The sequence below is a fragment of the Ranitomeya variabilis genome, chromosome 6, assembly GCF_051348905.1.
Source record: "Ranitomeya variabilis isolate aRanVar5 chromosome 6, aRanVar5.hap1, whole genome shotgun sequence".
Taxonomy (NCBI): Eukaryota; Metazoa; Chordata; class Amphibia; order Anura; family Dendrobatidae; genus Ranitomeya; species Ranitomeya variabilis.
Genome location: NC_135237.1, coordinates 231,300,051 through 231,324,289, shown reverse-complemented (window position 1 = coordinate 231,324,289; position 24,239 = coordinate 231,300,051). Strand labels below are relative to the sequence as shown.

General features: G+C 41.5%; 2 protein-coding genes across 8 annotated transcripts in view; one reads left to right on the top strand and one right to left on the bottom strand.

Annotated features, from left to right (window-relative positions):
* ERP44 (endoplasmic reticulum protein 44) overlaps positions 1 to 24,239 on the bottom strand; it is a 367,040-nt gene that overhangs the window by 275,517 nt on the left and 67,284 nt on the right. For 5 of the 7 annotated variants that reach the window (XM_077269490.1, XM_077269491.1, XM_077269488.1 and 2 more), the window contains exon 3: positions 193 to 232. The exons of the other annotated variants lie outside the window; for them this stretch is intronic. In XM_077269490.1, the coding sequence (XP_077125605.1) occupies positions 193 to 232 (40 nt within the window). The remainder of the gene's footprint in view (positions 1 to 192; positions 233 to 24,239) is intronic. 7 annotated transcript variants of the gene reach the window in all.
* LOC143781072 (uncharacterized) lies at positions 15,711 to 17,933 on the top strand. The gene is made up of 4 exons (XM_077267623.1): positions 15,711 to 16,232; positions 16,323 to 16,439; positions 16,687 to 16,863; positions 17,236 to 17,933. Exons 1-4 carry the CDS (start codon positions 16,175 to 16,177, stop codon positions 17,277 to 17,279), a joined length of 396 nt encoding a protein of 131 aa, XP_077123738.1. The 5' UTR covers positions 15,711 to 16,174; the 3' UTR covers positions 17,280 to 17,933.

Here is a 24,239-nt window from a genome sequence, read left to right as displayed (position 1 = left end):
TATTTATTTTTGGAATATTCCTTTCCACATTTTCTTTTATTATGAAATCTGACACATTTGTTGAAATTTCTACATCTGCAGAAATCCATACACATGCCCCTGGAAACAGCGAAAGTTATTTAACCATTTTTATTCTTCGTGTATCATAATATGTAAATATAGAATAAGGGAAAAAAATAGCAAGAAACATACCAGTCAGCATAAAAATTAACTAAAGCGACGTCTGCATTACCTGTAACAAGAAAGAAAAATAGTGGTTTATTAAAAAAAAAAACAAAAAAAAAAACTGATGTTACACAGCAACTAAAAGGTACTCACCTGCTTAAAACGCTACAAACTATCAATCTCATAATCTGGCTGTGATGTACAATAACAAATTATATTGTGGTACCGTGTTAGCCAGAAAAATCGATGTGAATACAATTCTGCCCAATGATGACAAAAGTATTCTCGGAGTGATAGCTTTATTGGCTAACCAGAATATAATATGTTTGCAAGATTTCAGAGCACAGAGGCTCCTTCTCCAGGCAGGATAACACATACTTTATATACTCGAGTATAAGCCAAGGCACCTAATTTTGCCACGGAAAACAGGATGTTAATTGACTCGCGTATAAGCCGGGTATGCATTGTCCCCTCATCCCTGTCCTGCTCTGTGTGGCTCCCCCGGTTCCTTCGTTGTATGAGTGGCTCCTCCTTCATCCCCCATCATATGCGTGGCTCCCCCAGTCCCCTCGTTGTATGCGTGGTCCCGCGTCTTCCATCATATGCGTGGCTCCTCTGTCATACCCATCCCCTCCTGGCATGGTCCTGCATGTCCCTGCATCTCCGCTGTCCGGCGCCAGCAGCTCTCCTCTCCTCTCCTGAGCGGTCGCGTGGTACCGCTCATTAAGGCAATGAATATGTGCTCCACGTCTATGGCAGTGGAGACGCGTACATATTCATTACCTTTAAAGAGCGGTACCACTTGACCACTCAGCACAGGAAGAGCTGCTGCGCCAGGACAACGGAAATGCAGGGACGTTCAGAGACGGACCAAGAAGGGCGAGTATGATGTCACTGCCATATGATGTTTTAATGAGTGATTCATTACTAAAATTTATGAAGGGACTGGATGCCTTTCTCGAAAAGTATAATGTTACAGGTTATTTACACTAGATTCCTTCATAGGGTGTTGATCCATGAAACTAGTCTGATTGCCGTGTGTGGAGCCAGGAAGGAATTTTTTTTTCCCCAATGTGGAGTTTACTCTTTGCCACATTAGTTTATTTTGCCTTCCTCTGGATCAACATGTTAGGGCATGTTAGGTTAGGATATGGGTTGAACTAGATGGACTTAAAGTCTTCCTTCAACCTTAAAAACTATGTTACTATGTTACACAGACACAATCAGGAAAGAAATGGACACGCCTGTGGGAAAACATTTCTCTGGAACTGGACAATGTATGACAGACTTAGGATATGTTTCCAGGGTCACAGCCGCAGCGTCAAACATGCAGCGTCCAGATGTTACAGCATAGTGGAGGGGATTTTCATGATATCCCGTCTCCACTATACGTTAAAAGACGCAGGCGGCGCGTCTTTCCAGAACGCAGAATGTCTGTTTACAATGCAGCGACGCTCCGTCGCCGCACTGTAAATTTACCATAGACTATCATTAGATACGGTAAAACCGCCTCTAACGATTAGTCACATTCGCAGTAACTGCGTAAACGCAGCTTACTAAACATGTCTACTAATTTAAATAAGGTCTTACCTTGTCATACCGCCCGGAAGTCCGCATCGACAGCAGTTCTCGCGATAACTTAGCTTACCACGAGAACTGCTGTGCACGTGACCAGTGGTTATCTCTGGTCACCTTAGGCTGGTTCTCACGGTCAGCTGACCGCGAGAGCTAGAGTGTAGGTGATCGTCAGAGTTATCTCCAGTGGTCATCTATAAGTTCTATGTCTGGAGGTCAGGTATCCAGATGTAGCAGAGCTGGACTTGTCGTGGGGCACTCGTTATTAAGGACTGCGTCGGACACAGGGAGTATACTGTTGGTTTATTTTTTTATTTTTCAGAAGATCGATGGCTTCGCTTGCATTACCAGTGTAATAAAGATGGCAAAACTGTGTTTTATTTAATTAAAATACTTTACTCCGTGTGTGTGTGTGTTTTATTAACCCTTTACCAACTATAGGATTAGTATTGGTAGGAGTCTTATTGACGCCTCTCCACTACTAAGCCATCTTAATGTCGCCTTACAAAGGTGACATTAACCCCTTATTACCCCATATGCCACCACTACAGGGCAGTGGGTAAGAGAGAGGCTAAGCACCGGAATTGGCACATCTTACAGATGCGCCTTTTCTGGGGCAGTTCGGAGCTGGTATTTGCAGCCCGTAGGGGGCCAATATCCATGGTCCCGCTCTAGGCTATGAATATCAGCGCACAGCTGTCGGTGTAGCCTTTCTGGCTATAAATTATAGGGGGACCCCACGTTATTATTTTTGGGGGGTCCCCCCATTTTAATAGCCAGTAAAGGCCAAATATACAGCTGTGGGCTGATATTTGTAGCCTGGGAAGCTCCATGGGTATTAACCCCTTCCCAGGGTGTGTGTGTGTGTGTGTGTGTGTGTGTGTGTGAGTTTCTCGCATGTGTGACTCTGGCCTTAAATAAAGACACACACACACACACACACACACACACACACACACACACACACACACAGTCTCGCATCTTAATACCCAGCACTGCCACCATCACTCGGGAGCAGAGCGTGAGGCTGCATAGAAATATATGCAGCCGCATGCTCGGTGCCAGAGCAAGGTATTAAGATGCGAGACTCGTCCGAGTTTCTCGCATGTGTGATCCCGGTCTAACTCTTTATGCACCATTTTATTACTAAATATCGGGCTTGGTATTATGTATGTATGTATGTATGTATATATATATTATCTATGAATCATCTATCTATCGTATCTTTCTATCTATCGCTATACCTATTATCTATCGCTATACCTATCTATCGATATATCCATCGATATATCTATCCACTATCTATCTATCTAGCAAAGAAGGAAAATGCAGATAGCACTCACCGGTCCTTAAAACTTCATCCTTTATTCAAACTTTAAAATGTCATGGCCAGAGGAACAGGTTGCTGGGATGTGCGAGCTGGTGTAAGACGACGGCCGTTTCGCGCCACTTAGCGCTTCAACGGGTCTATACGTCAGAGGATATGACGGTGAGTGATATACCTTAGTTCAGTACAAGCTCCTCCCATCATAAAAACCACATGACAAAGTGCAAAAGACATACAACTGTTAAAAACATTGCCACATTATTTGTATCAAAATGTCTGTATAGGAAAGAGAAAAGACAGAACACCTATGTCACATTACCGGAGAAACGATTTCTTAGTATAAACTTGTCAGGGAGTTATGATTATGCCTGGCTTGGCCTGTAGCAGGGAGAGAGAGAAAAAAAAAAGGATCTATGCGCCCTTAGGGACCATCCTTGCCTAGTTATTTCACAGGAATGTGGACATGTCCATTCTATCATTTAACAAGGGGGATCCTAATGTCTTGATGTTAGCAGGTTTGGAGAGAGTAGTGCTGCCACCTAGAGATGGAAATTTGCATAGATTGTTGTTGCAGCGACAAGCAAAATGGATCATGCGCACAGACGCAATGGGACCTATGGGGTTAAATGATAGAATGGACATGTACATATTCCTGTGAAACAACAAGGCAAGTCTGGTCCCCAAGGGCGCATAGATCCTTTTTTTTTTTCTTCTCCCTGCTACAGGTCAAGCCAGGCATAACAATAACTCAGTGACAAGTTTATACTAAGAAATTGTTTCTCCGGTAATGTGACATAGGTGTTGTCTTTCTTTTCTCTTTGCTATACAGACATTTTGATACAAAAAATGTGGCAATGTTTTTAACAGTTGTATGTCTTTTGAACTTTGTCATGTGGTTGATATGATGGGAGGAGCTTGTCCTGGACTAAGGTATATCACTCACCGTCATATCCTCTGACGTATAGACCCGTTGAAGCGCTAAGTGGCGTGAAACGGCAGTCGTCTTACACCAGCTCGCACATCCCAGCAACCTGTTCCTCTGGCCATGACATTTTAAAGTTTGAATAAAGGATGAAGTTTTAAAGGACCGGTGAGTGCTATCTGCATTTATCTTCTTTGCTGCATACACCTTGTTTTTGCATAAGCACCCGGAGTCCATAGAGGCGGTCTCTATCCGGAAAGCACTCCATTCAGCAATATGGTTGTCTGGCCCCACAGCAGTGCCGTTATATTTTTCTTTTTTGCATATGCTATCGATATATCTATCTATTGATGATATATCTATCTAGGTACCTATAGATATATAGATCGATATACCGATAGAGATATATCAGAAGATAATAGATATATCCATCTAAAGCTATATCTATCGTATCCATTTTTAGCTATATCTATCTATTATCCATCTATCATCTATCTATAGGTGCATCTGTGTGGATATTCTTCAATGGAGTATGTAAAAGAAGAGGTTGAACAAGGAAATTACATAACAATTATATATATATACCGTATATACTCGAGTATAAGCCGAGATTTTCAGCCCAAATTTTTGGGCTGAAAGTACCCCTCTCGGCTTATACTCGAGTCATGATCGGTGGTGGGGTCGGCGGGTGAGCACTGTCATATACTCACCTAGTCCCGGCGTTCCTGTCGCTCCCCCTGCCTGTCACACTGTCTTCGGTGCTGCAGCCTCTTCCCCTGAGCGGTCACGTGGGACCGCTCATTAGAGAAATGAATAGGCTGCTCCACCTCCCATAGGGGCGGAGCCGCATAATTCATTTCTCTAATCAGCGGTGCCGGTGACCGCTGACAGAGGAAGAGGCTGCGGCACCGAAGACAGGCAGGGGGAAGGAGCGGGACGCCGGGAGCAGGTAAGTATGTCATATTCACCTGTCCTCGTTCCACACGCCGGGCGCCGCGGCCATCTTCCCGGCGTCTCTCCGCACTGACTGTTCAGGCAGAGGGCGCGATGACGCATATAGTGTGCGCGCCGCCCTCTGCCTGATCAGTCAGTGCGGAGAGATGCCGGGAAGATGGCGCCGAGGAGCTGCAAGCAAGACAGGTGAGTATGTGTTGTTTTTTTTTTTTTTATTGCAGCAGCAGCAGCTATGGGGCAATAATGGACGGTGCACAACACTATATGGCACAGCTATGGGGCAATAATAAACGGTGCAGAGCACTGTATGGCACAGCTATGGGGCAATAATGGTGCAGAGCACTATATGGCACAGCTATGGGGCAACGGTGCAGAGCACTATATGGCACAGCTATGGGGCAATGGTGCAGAGCACTATATGGTACAGCTATGGGGCAACGGTGCAGAGCATTATATATGGCACAGCTATGGGGCAATAATGGTGCAGAGCACTATATGGCACAGCTATGGGGCAACGGTGCAGAGCACTGTATGGCACAGCTATGGGGCAACGGTGCAGAGCACTGTATGGCACAGCTATGGGGCAATAATGGTGCAGAGCACTATATGGCACAGCTATGGGGCAACGGTGCAGAGCACTGTATGGCACAGCTATGGGGCAATGGTGCAGAGCACTGTATGGCACAGCTATGGGGCAATAATGGTGCAGAGCACTATATGGCACAGCTATGGGGCAACGGTGCAGAGCACTATATGGCACAGCTATGGGGCAACGGTGCAGAGCACTATATGGCACAGCTATGGGGCAATGGTGCAGAGCACTGTATGGCACAGCTATGGGGCAATGGTGCAGAGCACTATATGGCACAGCTAAGGGGCAACGGTGCAGAGCACTATATGGCACAGCTATGGGGCAACGGTGCAGAGCATTATATATGGCACAGCTATGGGGCAATGGTGCAGAGCATTATATGGCACAGCTATGGGGCAACGGTGCAGAGCATTATATATGTGGCACAGCTATGGGGCAACGGTGCAGAGCACTATATGGCACAGCTATGGGGCAACGGTGCAGAGCATTGTATATATGGCACAGCTTTATGTGGAGCATCTATGGGGCCATAATGAACGGTATGGTGCATCTATTTTTAATTTTGAAATTCACCGGTACCTGCTGCATTTTCCACCCTAGGCTTATACTCGAGTCAATAAGTTTTCCCAGTTTTTTGTGGCAAAATTAGGGGGGTCGGCTTATACTCGGGTCGGCTTATACTCGAGTATGTATGTGTGTGTATATATATATATATATATATATATATATATATATATATATATATATATATATATATATATATCTTTATTTAGCTAAAAAAAAAAAAAACCACGATTCTGCATGAAAAATACATCACACTTCACCTGCGTCAAATCCTGAGCAAATACGGAGCCATTCCTGATCATGGAAACATACCCTTAAAAGTCTTAATACTAAAAGGTAATTTTAAGGATAACAGACAAAGAAAAAACTGGGAATTCAAACTGATAAAGATGTTCAATTGTTTAACACTATGACTCAATTTAACACCTGGATTTATGACTCACTATATGGATACAATTCACACCTCCACAACATGCACTCCAGATAATTAAGGACACCTCTCCATTTGTAACAAAATGCCGAATTTCATTTCCATGGCTTATCTTTAGGAGGCATCACACCTCCCTCCTCATGAACAAATGTCCTACTGTACTATCGCTTAAGGCTATGTGCACACGTCTGGAATTGCCGCGGAAATTTCAGCGGCAATTCAGCACGTGATATATCCGCGGCACAGTTGCAAAATTGCCGCGGAAATGGCATGCGTTTTCCCGCTAAGCACCAGCGTTTTGCAAGCGTAATTAGCTTGCAGAATGCTAGCATTTTCCAAGCGATCTGTAGCATCGCTTGGAAAACTGATTGACAGGTTGGTCACTCTTGTCAAACAGTGTTTGACAAGTGTGGCCAACTTTTTACTATCGATGCTGCCTATGCAGCATCAATAGTTAAAAGATCTATTGTTAAAAATAAAAAAAAATCGTGATATTCTCACCTTCCGGCGTCCCCCGCAGCGTTCCCACTCCTCGCGATGCTCCCGTTCCCAATAATGCCTCGAGGCAATGACCCCAGATGATGAGACCGCTACGTCATCACAGGTCATTGCTGCAGAGCATCCCTGGGAACGGAAGAATCTTTTGGAGAAGGAAGGCTGCCGGAAGGTGATTATATCATGATTTTTTATTTAAATTTTTATTTTATATAGATATATGGTTCCCAGGGCCTGGAGGAGAGTCTCCTCTCGTTCACCCTGGGTTCCAACCGCACATGATCCGTTTACTTCTCGCATGGTGGGCATAGCCCCATGCGGAAAGTAAGCGTATCAACGCAGCGGATCAACGCATTCCTCTGTGCGGAATCCCTGCGATTCCGCACAAAGAATGAACATGCTGTGTTTTTTTCCGAAATGAGATTCCGCCGCGGAAAAAAAAAGCAACATGTGCACAAATTGCGGATTGCATTGTAATCGGATGCTTAATGTATGCATTTTTTTCACGTTAATCGAGTTTCTATTGCGGAAAACAAGCCGAAAAAAACGCGAAAAACCCTTAACGTGTGCACACAGCCTAAATGTTGTGCTTTTTTCTTATTTACCTATTTGCAATCTTGCCTGAAGAATGAGTTTCTGTGCTCTGAAAGCTTGCAAACATTTTCTGGTTAGCCAATAAAGGTATCACTCCGAGAATACTTTAGTCATCATTAGGCAGAAAAGTATTCACATTGATAATCTGGCTGAACATACTTATTTTGTCTTCTGAGAAGAGATTTTCTTTGAATCTTTTCCTTTTCACATGGATACTATTGGGAATGAGGAATATTGGTCTAGCAGGAATGGCTGCCATCCTAGCGCAAAACGCACATCATGTGTTTCTGATGGCTGGGCTCTAATATTTGCTAACAACATTTACTGTGTTATCTTATTTTACTCAAATGAAAGTTGTCGAATTTAGATGTATGGTCAAATATATTGCTCACGCATGCTTAATAAATAAATATATATATATATATATATATATATATATATATATATATATATATATATATATATATATATATATATATATATATATTTATACACTAGGGTGACCACAAAAAATCGATGTTGGAATTTTGTCCGTCTGGACCCCACAAAACGATTCCCCTTTCCGGATATTGAGATAGCCAAAATTTGAGCTCGATCAAACGACGTTAACCCGTGCCGCTCGTCGATCAAAGTTTGAAAAAATCCGAATTTTTGCCCAAAAAGCTGACATATGAAGCCATAACTCCAGAATGGTAAATAATAAAGACACGCTTAATATCTCAAAAGAAAGCTAATGTTGTTCTTCAAAATTTATATTTTATACATAATTGTTATTTTAAGTCAAACTGAGTTAAAACATCTTATAGCCCCAAGAACGTGACCTGGTACCACTAGGAGCATACTTCGTATATTTTGTTATTAAGTGATACATTTTTTTTTTTTTTGTATATTTTTGAGTTTAAAGTAGAAATATAATAAAAAAACAAGTAATACTGATAAGTCTAATGACTTTTTTTATTTTAAAATATAAAAATGAGGTATTTAATACATATTGAAATAATATAATATATAATATATATAATAATATAATATATACACATGCATTTCTGTCGGATAACTTAGCATGAGCAAGATGCAATTACTAAGCTGGAAAAAGTTCACGCCGCGTGGAGAAGTCTTCAAAAAGACCGGAAGAAAACATCGGAAACGGCCAAGAACAAATTTAAACAGTTTATTGAAAGGTTGGATGATCTCTTTGATATTGCTCAACAAGATGCCTTGGCTCTGTTGAAATCGGAAGAAGATAAGGCGTTTCTCGTGAAACAGAGGCAGAAGGGCCGCCCAGGTTCCATGGCTGGAGTGGACATCAAGTTGTGTCAAGCTGAAGAAATCAAGGCGCAAAAGGAACTTGCAAAAATGAACCGACAAATCCAAGAAGAAACTTTTGATATTGGTGAGTTTATTTTATTATTATTATTCTAAAAAGTAGATAAACAAATAAGTAAATAGTTTCAATATAATTGAAAGAAAATTGTACAATGCACATGAAAGCATCATTTGGCATCTTTATGATTGAGTTTATATTCTTAAAATAATACCTATTGATAATTAGAAGTAGGTAATTTAGTACCTATGTATTATTACTATTCTGCTAAAACGACACGTTTTTATAGTCTTTTTTTTCTCTTTCTTTTGTTACTTCTTAGAGACGGATGATGAAGACAAGCTCGAAGAAGGAAAAGAAGAAGAAGATACTGAAGAGGACAACATCTACCAGGAACTTGAGAGCTTGGAGGAAATGGACAACATCCCTGAAGAAGCTGCAGAAGATCCAGGACCATCTGAGAGCAAGAGGATGAAACTTTCATTTGCAAGGGGCGTTAAAGAGATTTTAAACATGAAATTATCCATTGTGTTAGATCGATGTAAGTTATCCGACAGAAATGCATGTGTATATATTATATTATATATATATATATATATATATATATATATATATATATATATATAATATATATATATTATATTATATTATATTATTTAAAGGGAACCTGTCACCACGTTTTTGGAAGATGGGATAAAAATAGCGTTAAATAGGGGCAGAGGTGGGCATTACATTAGTGTGTTTGTTATGCGTTTATTACCCACCTAAGTTGCCGAAATACGTTTGCAAAGTCTCCGTTTTCGCCTGTCAATCAGGCTGGTCTGGTCAAAAGGGCGTCTTGTCTTCCCCCAGATTTTGCGTAGTTTTCCGTTGGTGGCGTAGTGGTGTGCGCATGCCCAAAGTCCGGAATCCTCTGCCAGGGGATTTAAAAGAGCGCGCTGTTCGTTTTCATTGGTGATCGGTGGGCGCGGCCATCTTCCTTTGGCCGCGCGTGCGCAGAAGCGGCGCTCTGCTGGCCGCGGCTTCAGGAAAATGGCCGCGGGATGCCGCGCGTGCGCAGATGGATATCGCGGCGGCCATTTTCCTGAAGCCGCGGCCAGCAGAGCGCCGCTTCTGCGCACGCGCGGCCAAAGGAAGATGGCCGCGCCCACCGATCACCAATGAAAACGAACAGCGTTTCTACTTTAAACTCAAAAATATACAAAAAAAAAAAATGTATCACTTAATAACAAAATATACGAAGTATGCTCCTAGTGGTACCAGGTCACGTTCTTGGGGCTAAAAGATGTTTTAACTCAGTTTGACTTAAAATAACAATTATGTATAAAATATAAATTTTGAAGAACAACATTAGCTTTCTTTTGAGATATTAAGCGTGTTTTTATTATTTACCATTCTGGAGTTATGGCTTCATATGTCAGCTTTTTGGGCAAAAAATCGGATTTTTTCAAACTTTGATCGACGAGCGGCACGGGTTAACGTCGTTTGATCGAGCTCAAATTTTGGCTATCTCAATATCCGGAAAGGGGAATCATTTTGTGGGGTCCAGACGGACAAGATTCCCACATTTTTTCAAACCCATATAAGATCTGGTCACCCTAATATACACACATATATATATATACATAAGTAGTGTATAATCGGGTCCATTCGTCAAACTCAATCTGACAGGTGCCCCGCCCCTATCAAGATGTATCAAAAGGGTGTAACCCCTCCTCCCCCTGCCCTGTCAGCCAGCTGTCCCTCCTTGTCTGGCTGTCGGCTTTTGATACAGTTTGAATTGTTAATTGGATCCAGGGATTATTATCCCAGTATTGTTTTTATATTAGATTTTGATATTGTTAATTTGATACAGCGATTGCATTCTGTAATCAGCCCACTGTGTTTTTTTTTTATTACCAATGAGCACATATTGTATTTATTTGTTTTTATATGAATTTTATAACACATCAGACCCTTTGTTTGTGGCCTCTGTAATATGTATAGTATTAAATTTGCTCTTATTTACAAGTGCTGCGAGATTAACACAAACAGTTGTTTGTGGCTTCTGTAATCGCTGACTGCGACACATTTAAAATGAAAGCACTAGTATGTACCAGACTGCAATGTTAGCTAATTCTCAACATTGCATGATAGTGTAATTCTCAATATTATGAAAAATGACATTGTATGAGTCTTAAAAGACTTTATTAAAGTATGTAGCAGACACAATACATTTTGTGGATTACAGCATTACCAATGAGCACATATAATGCAAAATTATGCTTTATCACACACTCAGCTGTTTATTTTATATCCTAGGATTCGCAGTAATCAGGGGCATGTGGCCTCTGTAATATGTATTGTATTAAGTTTGCTCTTATTTACAAGTGCTGCGAGTTTGTTGTTTATTTTATATCCTATGAGAATAGTTGTCAATGGAGCTGACCGCGATACATTTAGAATGAAAGCACCAGTATGTATCAGACTGCAATGTTAGCTAATTCTCAGCATTGCATGATAGTATAATTCTCAATATTATATTATGATAAATGACAGTCATCAAAAATCTCAGGACAGCGGGTTAAGCTTGAAATTTTGATGACACAGATATAACAAAGGAGGCTCACTGTACGGGGTTTTTGACAGGTATAAAGCGGTTGTTTTATACATGACTGGTATATGAATATAAGTAAAGTAAAAATCACCACATATACAATTAACATACATCATTACACTTCTTACAAAATAGATAATATACAGTATATAGTTCAGCGATAATTGTTACAGTATTTTATTTTCCTGCTGTTACTTTTGTTCATGTATTACCGGCTTCTTCCTCAGTTGTGATTCTCACCTTTTCTATATAAATAGTACAATAATTCTCACCCACGGACAGTTTTCCTTTAAAAATATGAATATTATTGAATATAGTGTTTTACTTATGTTACAGTATTTTATTTTCCTGCTGCTACTTTTGTTCGTGTATTATCGGCGTCTTCTTCAGTTGTGATTCTTACCTTTTCTATATAAATATGGGTAAATGAATTGTCCAGTGCCAGCATAATTTTTCAGCGTGTCCGGGGGATTGTGTTATGTGTGATAACGCCCCACCCTGTACAGATAATGACCAGTGTTAGAGTGATACAGCAATGCGGCCAGCTAACCAGACACACTTTGCAATGTTAGCTAATTCTCAGCATTGCATGACAGTATAATTCTCAATATTATGAAAAATGACAGTCATTGTATGAGTTGGACAGGCATTTATCAGTCTTTCATATGTATCACAGAAAATCTGTGCGAGTTTGATATGGACGTGCAGATCTCATGTTACAACGCCCGCAAGTGTGAAGCGGTGTGTTTTTTATACGTTTCTAAAAAAGCAAAGACACTATATTGTAAAGTTTAAACATGTATTTTATTCACAGTGTTCACTAGTCAGGTGGATTTAGATTTATTTTAACTCATAGGTGGGGTGTGTGTACACATGCATGATTTAGTTTAAAAGCACATAGTTCAGTGATAATGTCAGGCGTTGGACAGGCATTTATCAATCTTCTTCATACGTATCACAGAAAGATTTTAGTTTGATCTGTGCGAGTTTGATATGGACGTACTGCGCAGACATGGCAATAAAGATTCTGATGTGTTCATCACTCCACACAGGGTCCCCCGTGTAAGGTGAATGGCCATCAACATTCCGTTTTTTACTTACACGGCGCCGCGATACTGGGCGTTTCTTTAGAGGCTGTACATTGTCAAAATCGCTGGAAGATCCTGCAAGAGCAGAATCTGCAGATTGTACAGCTTGACGCATCCGTATATTGAACGGAACTGTGGGTGACCACATACCCTCGGAGAGCTGTTCAATTTCGCTGTTTTCAGAAGTAACTTGTGGGGTGCTGACTGTGCTATTGGCCTCCTGAGTTATACAGGGACTAGCGATCGGCGATGCAGATCGCTTTCTTGAAACGTTCTTAGATTTTTGACGTGAAATCTTGGGGCTTGGATTCCCGGAGTGTCTGGGTGCAGCGTAGCTTTCCTCATGGTCTACAGCACAGATGGGCGAAAGAGGCGCTGTTCTCACAGACGCAATAGCTCTTTGTGGTTGATTCTGCGCAGAGCCGTAATTACACCGCTGCAAATCTCGTGGTTGAAAATCCGGCGTATCTAAAAGAAAAGATGCAAGTGTCTGTTACCCGCGAAACCGGTGTAAAATTGGAAAAGCTACACGCCGACTGTCACGATCCCTTAGCCGCTGCCACCAATTGTCACGATCCCTTAGCCGCTGCCACCAATTGGTCACGAAATCCACGGGGATTCCTGACCACTGTCACCAATCTGTCACGGATTGGGGTGACTTTAGACCAACAGACAGCCATCACATGTGCAGGGGGCTTATCTTAGTTATCCCTCCACTGCCACAATGTGATAAAAACACACACACAAGGCTTGTGACCTCTTAGTTTACAGCAGGGGCTTATTTTAGGTATCCAACTGCTCTTCAATATACCACGAACTGCAGGGATTTTTGTGTATCCCGCTTACAGTTCCACTTAAACCTTGCAGCTCTCTGGCGCCCCCCTTTCTATCAGGTCAGGTTAGGTACTGCACCTAGGGTAATTAGTCGCCAGAAAGGCTGCCTGCTATGTACTGGCTATTGGGCACGCTGCAGCGACGCGATAAACTACTCCCGCTCAGGCAGGAACAATAATTATCAAGCCGCAATCGCTGCAATGTCACCCAAAGGCCTGCACACGGTAGTGCCGCCACCAGCTTCGATTAAACGGGTCCGAAGCTAACCCACAACAGTAGCGTAAATTCCCTTCAAGAGACAGGGTATGGTTTAGGGCAGGAAGAACGAACTAGTATTAAATATTATACCCCATAAATGATTTTTAGGCAGTGTTTATAAAAAGTTATTTTACAAGGCTGTTACAAAAAAGAGACAATTGCAAATATGTACAAGGTAATTATAAAAAAAAAAATAGGGAATAACATGAGAAATAAACACTTACAGTTGTTCAAAGCATTGCAGGCAACAGGCTAGGGGAACTTTCCATCTATCCCAATGCATCAGGGCGTGCACTCTGGGCTCTTCAGGTAAAAACTCAAATCTGACCCTCTTGGACGCCGGCCAGCACTTAAAACCTACAGCCTGTGACCTCACAGAAAGGGCTGGCTTTTCCAAACCCTCCTACCTCTTCCTTTTTACTAATTGGGCATTAAATATATCTGATGCCCGTAACTTCGCTACAGAACATGTCATAATCGTACCATACCCAGCATTCATCTCGTATTATCGCTGGCATTCTAGTGAGATCAAATATGTCCTATTTGGGATGTATATTTACAGAGAAATCCCTACTTCTTTACCTGATGGAGTTAAAAGCTCATGTTTAGAGTGCTGGATAGATGCCCCGATGGAGATTCAAAATATATGTTTTCGTGGTCTTAACTTAAATGGTTGGCCTAATATCTTACAAAAACCAAACAAAGAACTTTCATGGATTCTAGAAGTTTCTAGTCCAGTTATAGCTGGACAAGAGCTTACACGGCAGGAAATGCCGGTCGTAAATACCTTGGCTCTCATAAAACCCTCACACTCTCTGAGAAGGAAAGTCAGGAATTTGCAGCTATGAGCTGTTGCTGAATCACTCCAAGGAGGGGGGCTTAGCCCACAGCATGCTAGCAAGAGAACTAAACTTATGATATTTCATACCATCGTGACACCGACACTTACCGTATTTTCCGGCGTATAAGACGACTGGGCGTATAAGACGACCCCCCAACTTTTCCAGTTAAAATGTAAAATCTTCTTAAAAGTCGGGGGTCTTCTTATAAACCGTGTCGTCTTATAGGGCCGGTGACTTTTGTGCCTTTTGGGGGGGGGGGGGGGGTGGGCCTGATGACGACGAGGGGGCGTCTCACAGGAAAGTGAGTATCCCCCATTACCTCATTGTATCGCTGCAGCGTGGGGTCTCTGCTGGGAGCGGCGGCTGCTGCTCCTCATTGTGCCGCGTGGGTGCTGTGGGGCGGCGGCTCCTCTTCTTCAGTGTGTGGCCTCTGTGCTGCTGGGCGGCGGCGGCTTATCTTCAGGCAGTCGGGGCTCCTCCGGTATCTCCTTAAAGCCCGGAGGCCCTGCCGGCAACTCCATCGGTGCAATGCAGTGGCCTCCGGGAACATGGCCGCTGCTCAGATTCAGATCTCGTCCCGAGATCTCGGGAGACGAGATCTAAATCTGAGCAGCGGCCATTTTCCCGGAGACAGCTCCATTGCTGCTATGCGGTGACCTCCGGGAAAATGGCCGCTGGGGGCGGCGCATGCTCAGATTCAGATCTGAATCTGAGCAGCGGCCATGTTCCCGGAGGCCACTGCATTGCACCGATGGAGTTGCCGGCAGGGCCTCTGGGCTTTAAGGAGATACCGGAGGAGCCCCGACTGCCTGAAGATAAGCCGCCGCCGCCGCCCAGCAGCACAGAGGCCCCACACTGAAGAAGAGGAGCCGCCGCCCCACAGCACAGCCGCCGCCGCTCCCAGCAGAGACCCCACGCTGCAGTGATACAATGAGGTAATGGGGGATACTCACTTTCCTGTGAGACGCCCCCTCGTCGTCATCAGGCCCACTCCCCCCCCACCCACCATATACACCCGGCAAGGCGATACCCGGCGTATAAGACGACCCCCGACTTTTAAGAAGATTTTCAGGGGTTAAAAAGTCGTCTTATACGCCGGAAAATACGGTATCTATGATCCTGCGTAATATTTGAAAACTTACCGGCGACAATTAACCATGAAATCATTGTAACAATATTTGCATAAATCCAGTATAGAGCAGACCAGGTATATACATACAAGTATGAACCAGGAATTGCACCTCCGCAGCTCCTGGTTTAATGGACCGAGCATTGTTCAAACTCGTCGAGACGGAGATATTCTCTTTTTCAAATTGAATTTTTGATGCATTGCTTGGTATAAACATATTTATGCAGCAGCCGCAAATTTAGTTGCTGAGGCGTATAAAATAGTTTACTCTGTCAGAATTTGTGGGGGCGGTGTTTTCTCTTTAAATACAGGCAAATGCAGTTTGCCACACAGAATCTTAAAGACACTTTTTCAGACCTCTGAGCAGGTGCTCTACTCTTTGAGAAAGTAAGTTTGTCTGTAGCGTATATATTTGTAACGTAGCTTTAAACTGTATTTATCGTCGGTATAGATATAGATAAAACTTCTCCCCCTTTTTATTTAAGATGGAATCCCAATATCGCCGCGATCAATACAGACCCCTTCTTACAAGCACCCCATTAGGTAATACAGAATATAGTGTACAGAGTATTGGATGATTCTGATTAAGTAATTTATATTAATTATATATTCCTGCAATCTTTCTTATTCAAGGGGTGTGTATGTCTCCAGATTATCGCAATAATTTCGTCACGCAGAATTATGAAACCTTTGAACACGTGGCTGGGGAACAGTTAGACGATAATGAGCCTGCTCTTCACCTTATCACAGGTAAGAAAGATATATATATATATATATATATATATATATATATATATATAGATATATATATATATATATAGAGATATATACTCTGTGTTAATGCCGCCACAAATACTGGTTATACCGTAAAACTATAACAGCTATTAACTATTGTATTACACAAATTATGTCATTATACCGTAAAACTATATTATACCGTGTCAACTGCTTTAATCCTTTGTATGTAAACACGGACTAAGTGCAATTTCTCATACAGATAGGGACACGCAACCATCGGTCTATATGCCGGAAAACTGGCGGGCTCCCGAACCGTGTCAAGATCTGGACTCAGACATCGAGATCATAGATGTCAAGAACACTGTAATTTCACAGCTACCCGATGCTCCTAAAAGACGTGGAAATTCGTTAAGCAGGTGTCTCGAGAATAGAAAAGGTAACGGTTCACTTGAAATACATACGATTCTCACTTTTTTCTGTAATAGTTATATTTTATTTACAACTGGTAAGCTAGCTGTCAGAAAAATTCAATTTGAAAAAGAGAATATCTCCGTCTCGACGAGTTTGAACAATGCTCGGTCTATTAAACCAGGAGCTGCGGAGGTACAATTCCCAGTTCTTTCTTGTATGTATATACCTGGTCTGCTCTATACTGGATTTATGCAAATATTGTTACAATGATTTCATGGGTAATTGTCGCTGGTAAGTTTTCAAATATTACGCAGGATCATAGATAAGTGTCGGCGTGTAGCTTTTCCAATTTTACACCGGTTTCGTGGGTAACAGACACTTGCATCTTTTCTTTTAGATACGCCGGATTTTCAACCACGAGATTTCACGTCAAAAATCTAAGAACGTTTCAAGAAAGCGATCTGCATCGCCGATCGCTAGTCCCTGTATAACTCAGGAGGCCAATAGCACAGTCAGCACCCCACAAGTTACTTCTGAAAACAGCGAAATTGAACAGCTCTCCGAGGGTATGTGGTCACCCACAGTTCCGTTCAATATACGGATGCGTCAAGCTGTACAATCTGCAGATTCTGCTCTTGCAGGATCTTCCAGCGACTTTGACAATGTACAGCCTCTAAAGAAACGCCCAGTATCGCGGCGCCGTGTAAGTAAAAAACGGAATGTTGATGGCCATTCACCTTACACGGGGGACCCTGTGTGGAGTGATGAACACATCAGAATCTTTATTGCCATGTCTGCGCAGTACGTCCATATCAAACTCGCACAGATCAAACTAAAATCTTTCTGTGATACGTATGAAGAAGATTGATAAATGCCTGTCCAACTCCTGACATTATCGCTGAACTATGTGCTTTTAAACTAAATCATGCATGTGTACACACACCCCACCTATGAGTTTAAATAAATCTAAATCCACCTGACTAGTGAACACTGTGAATAAAATACATGTTTAAACTTTACAATATAGTGTCTTTGCTTTTTTAGAAACGTATAAAAAACACACCGCTTCACACTTGCGGGCGTTGTAACATGAGATCTGCACGTCCATATCAAACTCACACAGATTTTCTGTGATACGTACGAAAGACTGATAAATGCCTGTCCAACTCATACAATGACTGTCATTTTTCATAATATTGAGAATTATACTGTCATGCAATGCTGAGAATTAGCTAACATTGCAAAGTGTGTCTGTGGTTAGCTGGCCGCATTACTGTAGATCCCTTAACCAGGAAAAAATCAGGAGAATCACATCTGTTATACAAAATGTTTAAGGCTACGTTCACATTTGCGTTGTGCGCCGCAGCGTCGGCGCCGCAGCGCACAACGCAAACAAAAACGCAGCAAAACGCATGCACAACGCTGCGTTTTGCGCCGCATGCGTCGTTTTTTTCATTGAATTTGGACGCAGCAAAAATGCAACTTGCTGCGTCCTCTGTGCCCCGACGCGGGCGCCGCAGCGACGCATGCGGCGCAAAACGCAAGTGCGCCGCATGTCCATGCGCCCCCATGTTAAATATAGGGGCGCATGACGCATGCGGCGCCGCTGCGGCGCCCGACGCTGCGGCGCTGGCCGCAAATGTGAACGTAGCCTAAGGTCAACAAAACATAGATTCAAAATGGCTCTATAATGGACAATTCATTTACCCATATTTATATAGAAAAGGTGAGAATCACAACTAAGGAAGAAGCCGGTAATACATGAACAAAAGTAACAGCAGGAAAATAAAATACTGTAACATAATTAAAACATTATATTCAATAATATTCATATTTTTATAGGAAAACTGGCCATGGGTGAGAATAGTGTACATTCAGAAGCCCCAAAAGAGAAGTGAGTCCAGTGGTAATGCTCAGTGAGCTGCGGGTACGCTCGCATCTTTATGGACTGTCGGCCGTTATAGTATCAGACTTGTTCAACTCACTTAGCTAGCTAGAATGTATTCTTTATCTTTGTGTTGTTGTGGTATTTGGCAGTAAATATTTTAAACTGCTCTCTGTGCAGTTCTACAGCTGTATTTGCTTTTGCTGCTTATAACTGTCATTTTTCATAATATTGAGAATTATACTGTCATGCAATGTTGAGAATTAGCTACCATTGCAAAGTGTGTCTGTGGTTAGCTGGCCGCATTGCTGTATCACTCTAACACTGGTCATTATCTGTACAGGGTGGGGCGTTATCACACATAACACAATCCCCCGGACACGCTGAAAAATTTTGCTGGCACTGGACAATTCATTTACCCATATTTATATAGAAAAGGTGAGAATCACAACTGAGGAAGAAGCCGGTAATACATGAACAAAAGTAACAGCAGGAAAATAAAATACTGTAACAATTATCGCTGAACTATATACTGTATATTATCTATTTTGTAAGAAGTGTAATGATGTATGTTAATTGTACATGTGATGATTTTTACTTTTTATATTCATATACCAGTCATGTATAAAACAACCGCTTTATACCTGTCAAAAACCCCGTACAGTGAGCCTGCTTTGTTATATCTGTGTCATCAAAATTTCAAGCTTAACCCGCTGTTCTGAGATTTTTGATGACTGTCATTTTTCATAATATTGAGAATTATACTATCATGCAATGCTGAGAATTAGCTAACATTGCAGTCTGATACATACTGGTGCTTTCATTCTAAATGTATCGCGGTCAGCTCCATTGACAACTATTCTCATAGGATATAAAATAAACAACAAACTCGCAGCACTTGTAAATAAGAGCAAACTTAATACAATACATATTACAGAGGCCACATGCCCCTGATTACTGCGAATCCTAGGATATAAAATAAACAGCTGGGTGTGTTTATAAAGCACAATTTTGCATTATATGTGCTCATTGGTAATGCTGTAATCCACATAAAATGTACTGTGTCTGCTACATACTTTAATAAAGTCTTTTAAGACTCATACAATGACTGTCATTTTTCATAATATTGAGAATTACACTATCATGCAATGTTGAGAATTAGCTAACATTGCAGTCTGGTACATACTGGTGCTTTCATTTTAAACGTGTTGCAGTCAGCGATTACAGAAGCCACAAACAACTGTTTGTGTTAATCTCGCAGCACTTGCAAATAAGAGCAAACTTAATACAATACATATTACAGAGGCCACAAACAAAGGGTCTGATGTGTTATAAAATCCATATAAAAACAAATAAATACAATATGTGCTCATTGGTAATAAAAAAAACACAGTGCGCTGATTACAGAATGCAATCGCTGTATCAAATTAACAATATCAAAATCTAATATAAAAAACAATACTGGGATAATAATCCCTGGATCCAATTAACAATTCAAACTGTATCGAAAGCTGACAGCCAGACAAGGAGGGACAGCTGGCTGACAGGGCAGGGGGAGGAGGGGTTACACCCCTTTTGATACATCTTGATAGGGGCGGGGCACCTGTCAGATTGAGTTTGACGAATGGACCCGATTATACACTACTTACATATACAATATGGTCCAAAAGTAGGTGGTCAGAATGTGTGATAGGGTTATGAAGGTCAGAAAATAACATTTATTTTGATTTATATATAAAATTATATTTACTAACACAAGCATAGCATTGACAATTAAATTTTATTCTGAACAATGATCCAAAACCCCTTAAATCTTATCAATGCAGGTGCTCAAACTGTTTTCCATCACATCTTGCACAGCTTTGAAGTCTGCCTCTTGCGCTTCAACAAACATTTTTGCACAAGTCTCTAATCAAGTGAGCCTTTTTGGCCAATCCATTTATTAGGAAATGTTCCACCCAATAGATTTCAGGATTCGCATGATGGAAGCTCGTGAAATTCCCAATTCTAAAGAGACTCTTCTGGTGGACTTTTTTGGACTCTGAACAAACATTTCAGCAACAAGTTGTTTATTATTTACTGTACAGGCTGTTTTGGGTAAAACAGTTTTTGGAGCATTAAGGATTGAGCCAATGGCATCGAATTTGTCACGAATGTGGTAAATGGTTTGTCTCTGAGGCTTGAGTACCAAATGTTTCAACCAATTTGCTCTAACTGTTTCAGCATTTTGAGATTTCCAATACTCTTAAAATCCATTATTTTAATCTGTATTTAAATTATTTGCCATTATGGGTTATCTGAATTATCTGAAAAGAAAACAGATTTGGGGGAAATTTATCTGTGAAAACTGGATCTGTGAAACTGACTCAGTTGCTCTTACCAACCAATCAATTCCACCTTTCATTTTCCAAAGAGTGTGAAGAATGAAAAGTGGAATCTGATTGGTTGCTAAGAGCAACTGAGTCAGTTTCACTTTATATCCATACAAAGAAAAAAGGGGGTAGTTCCAGCTCCTTTAAAATACAAAGTCTTTATTTCCAGGTTAAAATTCCAGCATAATAAGATCCTTGTACATAGTGAACATATATGCAGCGGAAAACAGAGGACAAGCAACGCGTTTCGATCTCTCAAGATCTTTTTCACAGCTTAATTCTATGTGTAACCTCCAAGACTTATATGCTGTTTTTTACTGCTACCCAGCTGATTCAATTACAGTACGTGCCAAAGATATGTAAGTTTAACCCATTGGACTCCACATGGGCTTACGCATGTATTAAAAAATTAACATTACTACCATTCCCATTAGCAATAATGATACATAAACTCGTTTCTTCTATTTAGACCGTTTGGATGTCTTTTTTCAAGATTATATATCCAAAACACCTCTCTGGTTAAGAGGCGTCTTTTTACATCCCCTCCCCGTGGTGATTTTATTTATATGTTCAATACCTTGTATTCTCATGGTGGATGTATCTCCTGCATGGTGGGTTTTAAAATGTTTTGCCACCATAGACATTACGGTTGTTAACAATAGGTTCTATTATATCTCTTAAGTGTTCTGAAATACGAGTTTTTAGTTTTCTCGTTGTGCAGCCAATACATGATAAGCCACAAGTACCGCAGTCCACTTTATACACAACGTTAGTAGTATGGCAATTTATAAAGTGTTTTATATTGTATACTCTTGTCATCTTTGAATGTTTTACTCACAAGTGCGTGTTTACATGTGCTGCATGAAGTCGTACCGCATTTATAAAACCCTTTGGTTTCCAACCATGTTCTTGAGGTGGTTTTGGATGTAAAGAACCCTGGGGAGACTAAATTTCCTATTTCACTTTACACCATGTTTGATAAATCTCCCCCTTCATAACCCTATTACACATTCTGTCCACCTACCTTTGGGTGTGTGTGTGTGTGTGTGTGTGTAGTACAGACCAAAAGTTTGGACACACCTTCGCATTTAAAGATTTTTCTGTATTTTCATGACTATGAAAATTGTACATTCACACTGAAGGCATCAAAACTATGAATTAACAAATGTGGAATTATATACTTCTCAAAAAAGTGTGAAAAAACTGAAATTGTCATATTCTAGGTTCTTCAAAGTAGCCACCTTTTATGACTGTTTTGCACACTCTTGGCATTCTCTTGATGAGCTTCAAGATGTAGTCCCCGGGAATGGTATTAAGATTAATATTAATATTATTACTTTAAGAAATGGCCAGTCAGTCCATAAAATTAGGAAAACTTTGAAAGTGTCCCTAAGTGCAGTGGCAAAAATCATCAAACGCTACAAAGAAACTGACTCACATGAGGACCGCCCCAGGAAAGGAAGACCAAGAGTCACCTCTGCTTCTGAGGATAAGTTTATCCGAGTCACCAGCCTCAGAAACCGCAGGTTAACAGCAGCTCAGATTAGAGACCAGGTCAATGCCACACAGTTCTAGCAGCTGACACATATCTACAACAACTGTTAAGAGGAGATTTTGTGCAGCACGCCTTCATGGTAAAATAGCTGCTAGGAAGCCACTGCTAAGGAGAGGCAACAAGCAGAAGAGACTTGTTTGGGCTAAAGAACACAAGAAATAGACATTAGACCAGTGGAAATCTGTGCTTTGGTCTGATGAGTAAAAATTTGAGATCTTTGGTTCCAACCACCGGGTCTTTGTGCGACGCAAAAAAGGTGAACGGATGGACTACATGCCTGGTTCCCACCGTGAAGCATGGAGAAGGAGGTGTGATGGTGTGGGGGTGCTTTGCTGGTGACACTGTTGGGGATTTATTCAAAACTGAAGGCATACTGAACCAGCATGGCTACCACAGCATCTTGCAGCGGCATGCTATTCCATCCGGTTTACGTTTAGTTGGACCATCATTTATTTTTCAACAGGACAATGACCGCAAACACCTCCAGGCTGTGTAAGGGCTAATTGACAAAGAAGGAGAGTGATGGGGTGCTACGCCAGATAACCTGGCCTCCACAGTCATCAGACCTGAACCCAATCGAGATGGTTTGGGGTGACCTGGAGCAGAGTAAAGGCAAAAGGGCCAACAAGTGCCAAGCATCTCTGGGAACTCCTTCAAGATTGTTGGAAGACCATTTCCGGTGCCTACCTCTTGAAGCTCATCAAGAGAATGCCAAGAGTGTGCAAAGCAGTCATCAAAGCAAAAGGTGGCTACTTTGAAGAACCTAGAATATAAGACATTTTCAGTTGTTTCACACTTTTTTGCTAAGAATATAATTCCACGTGTTAATCCATAGTCTTGATGCCTTCAGTGCGAATTTAAATTTAGTCATGAAAATACAGAAAAATCTTTAAATGAGAAGATGAGAAGGTGTCAAAACCTTCGGGTGTGTGTGTGTGTGTGTGTGTGTGTGTGTGTGTGTGTGTGTGTGTGTGTGTGTGTGTGTGTGTGTGTATATATATTATATATACACACACAGTGGGGCAAAAAAGTATTTAGTCAGTCAGCAATAGTGCAAGTTCCACCACTTAAAAAGATGAGAGGCGTCTGTAATTTACATCATAGGTAGACCTCAACTATGGGAGACAAACTGAGAACAAAAAATCCAGAAAATCACATTGTCTGTTTTTTTAGCATTTGATTTGCATATTATGGTGGAAAATAAGTATTTGGTCAGAAACAAACAATCAAGATTTCTGGCTCTCACAGACCTGTAACTTCTTCTTTAAGAGTCTCCTCTTTCCTCCACTCATTACCCGTAGTAATGGCACCTGTTTAAACTTGTTATCAGTATAAAAAGACACCTGTGCACACCCTCAAACAGTCTGACTCCAAACTCCACTATGGTGAAGACCAAAGAGCTGTCAAAGGACACCAGAAACAAAATTGTAGCCCTGCACCAGGCTGGGAAGACTGAATCTGCAATAGCCAACCAGCTTGGAGTGAAGAAATCAACAGTGGGAGCAATAATTAGAAAATGGAAGACATTCCAGACCACTGATAATCTCCCTCGATCTGGGGCTCCACGCAAAATCCCACCCCGTGGGGTC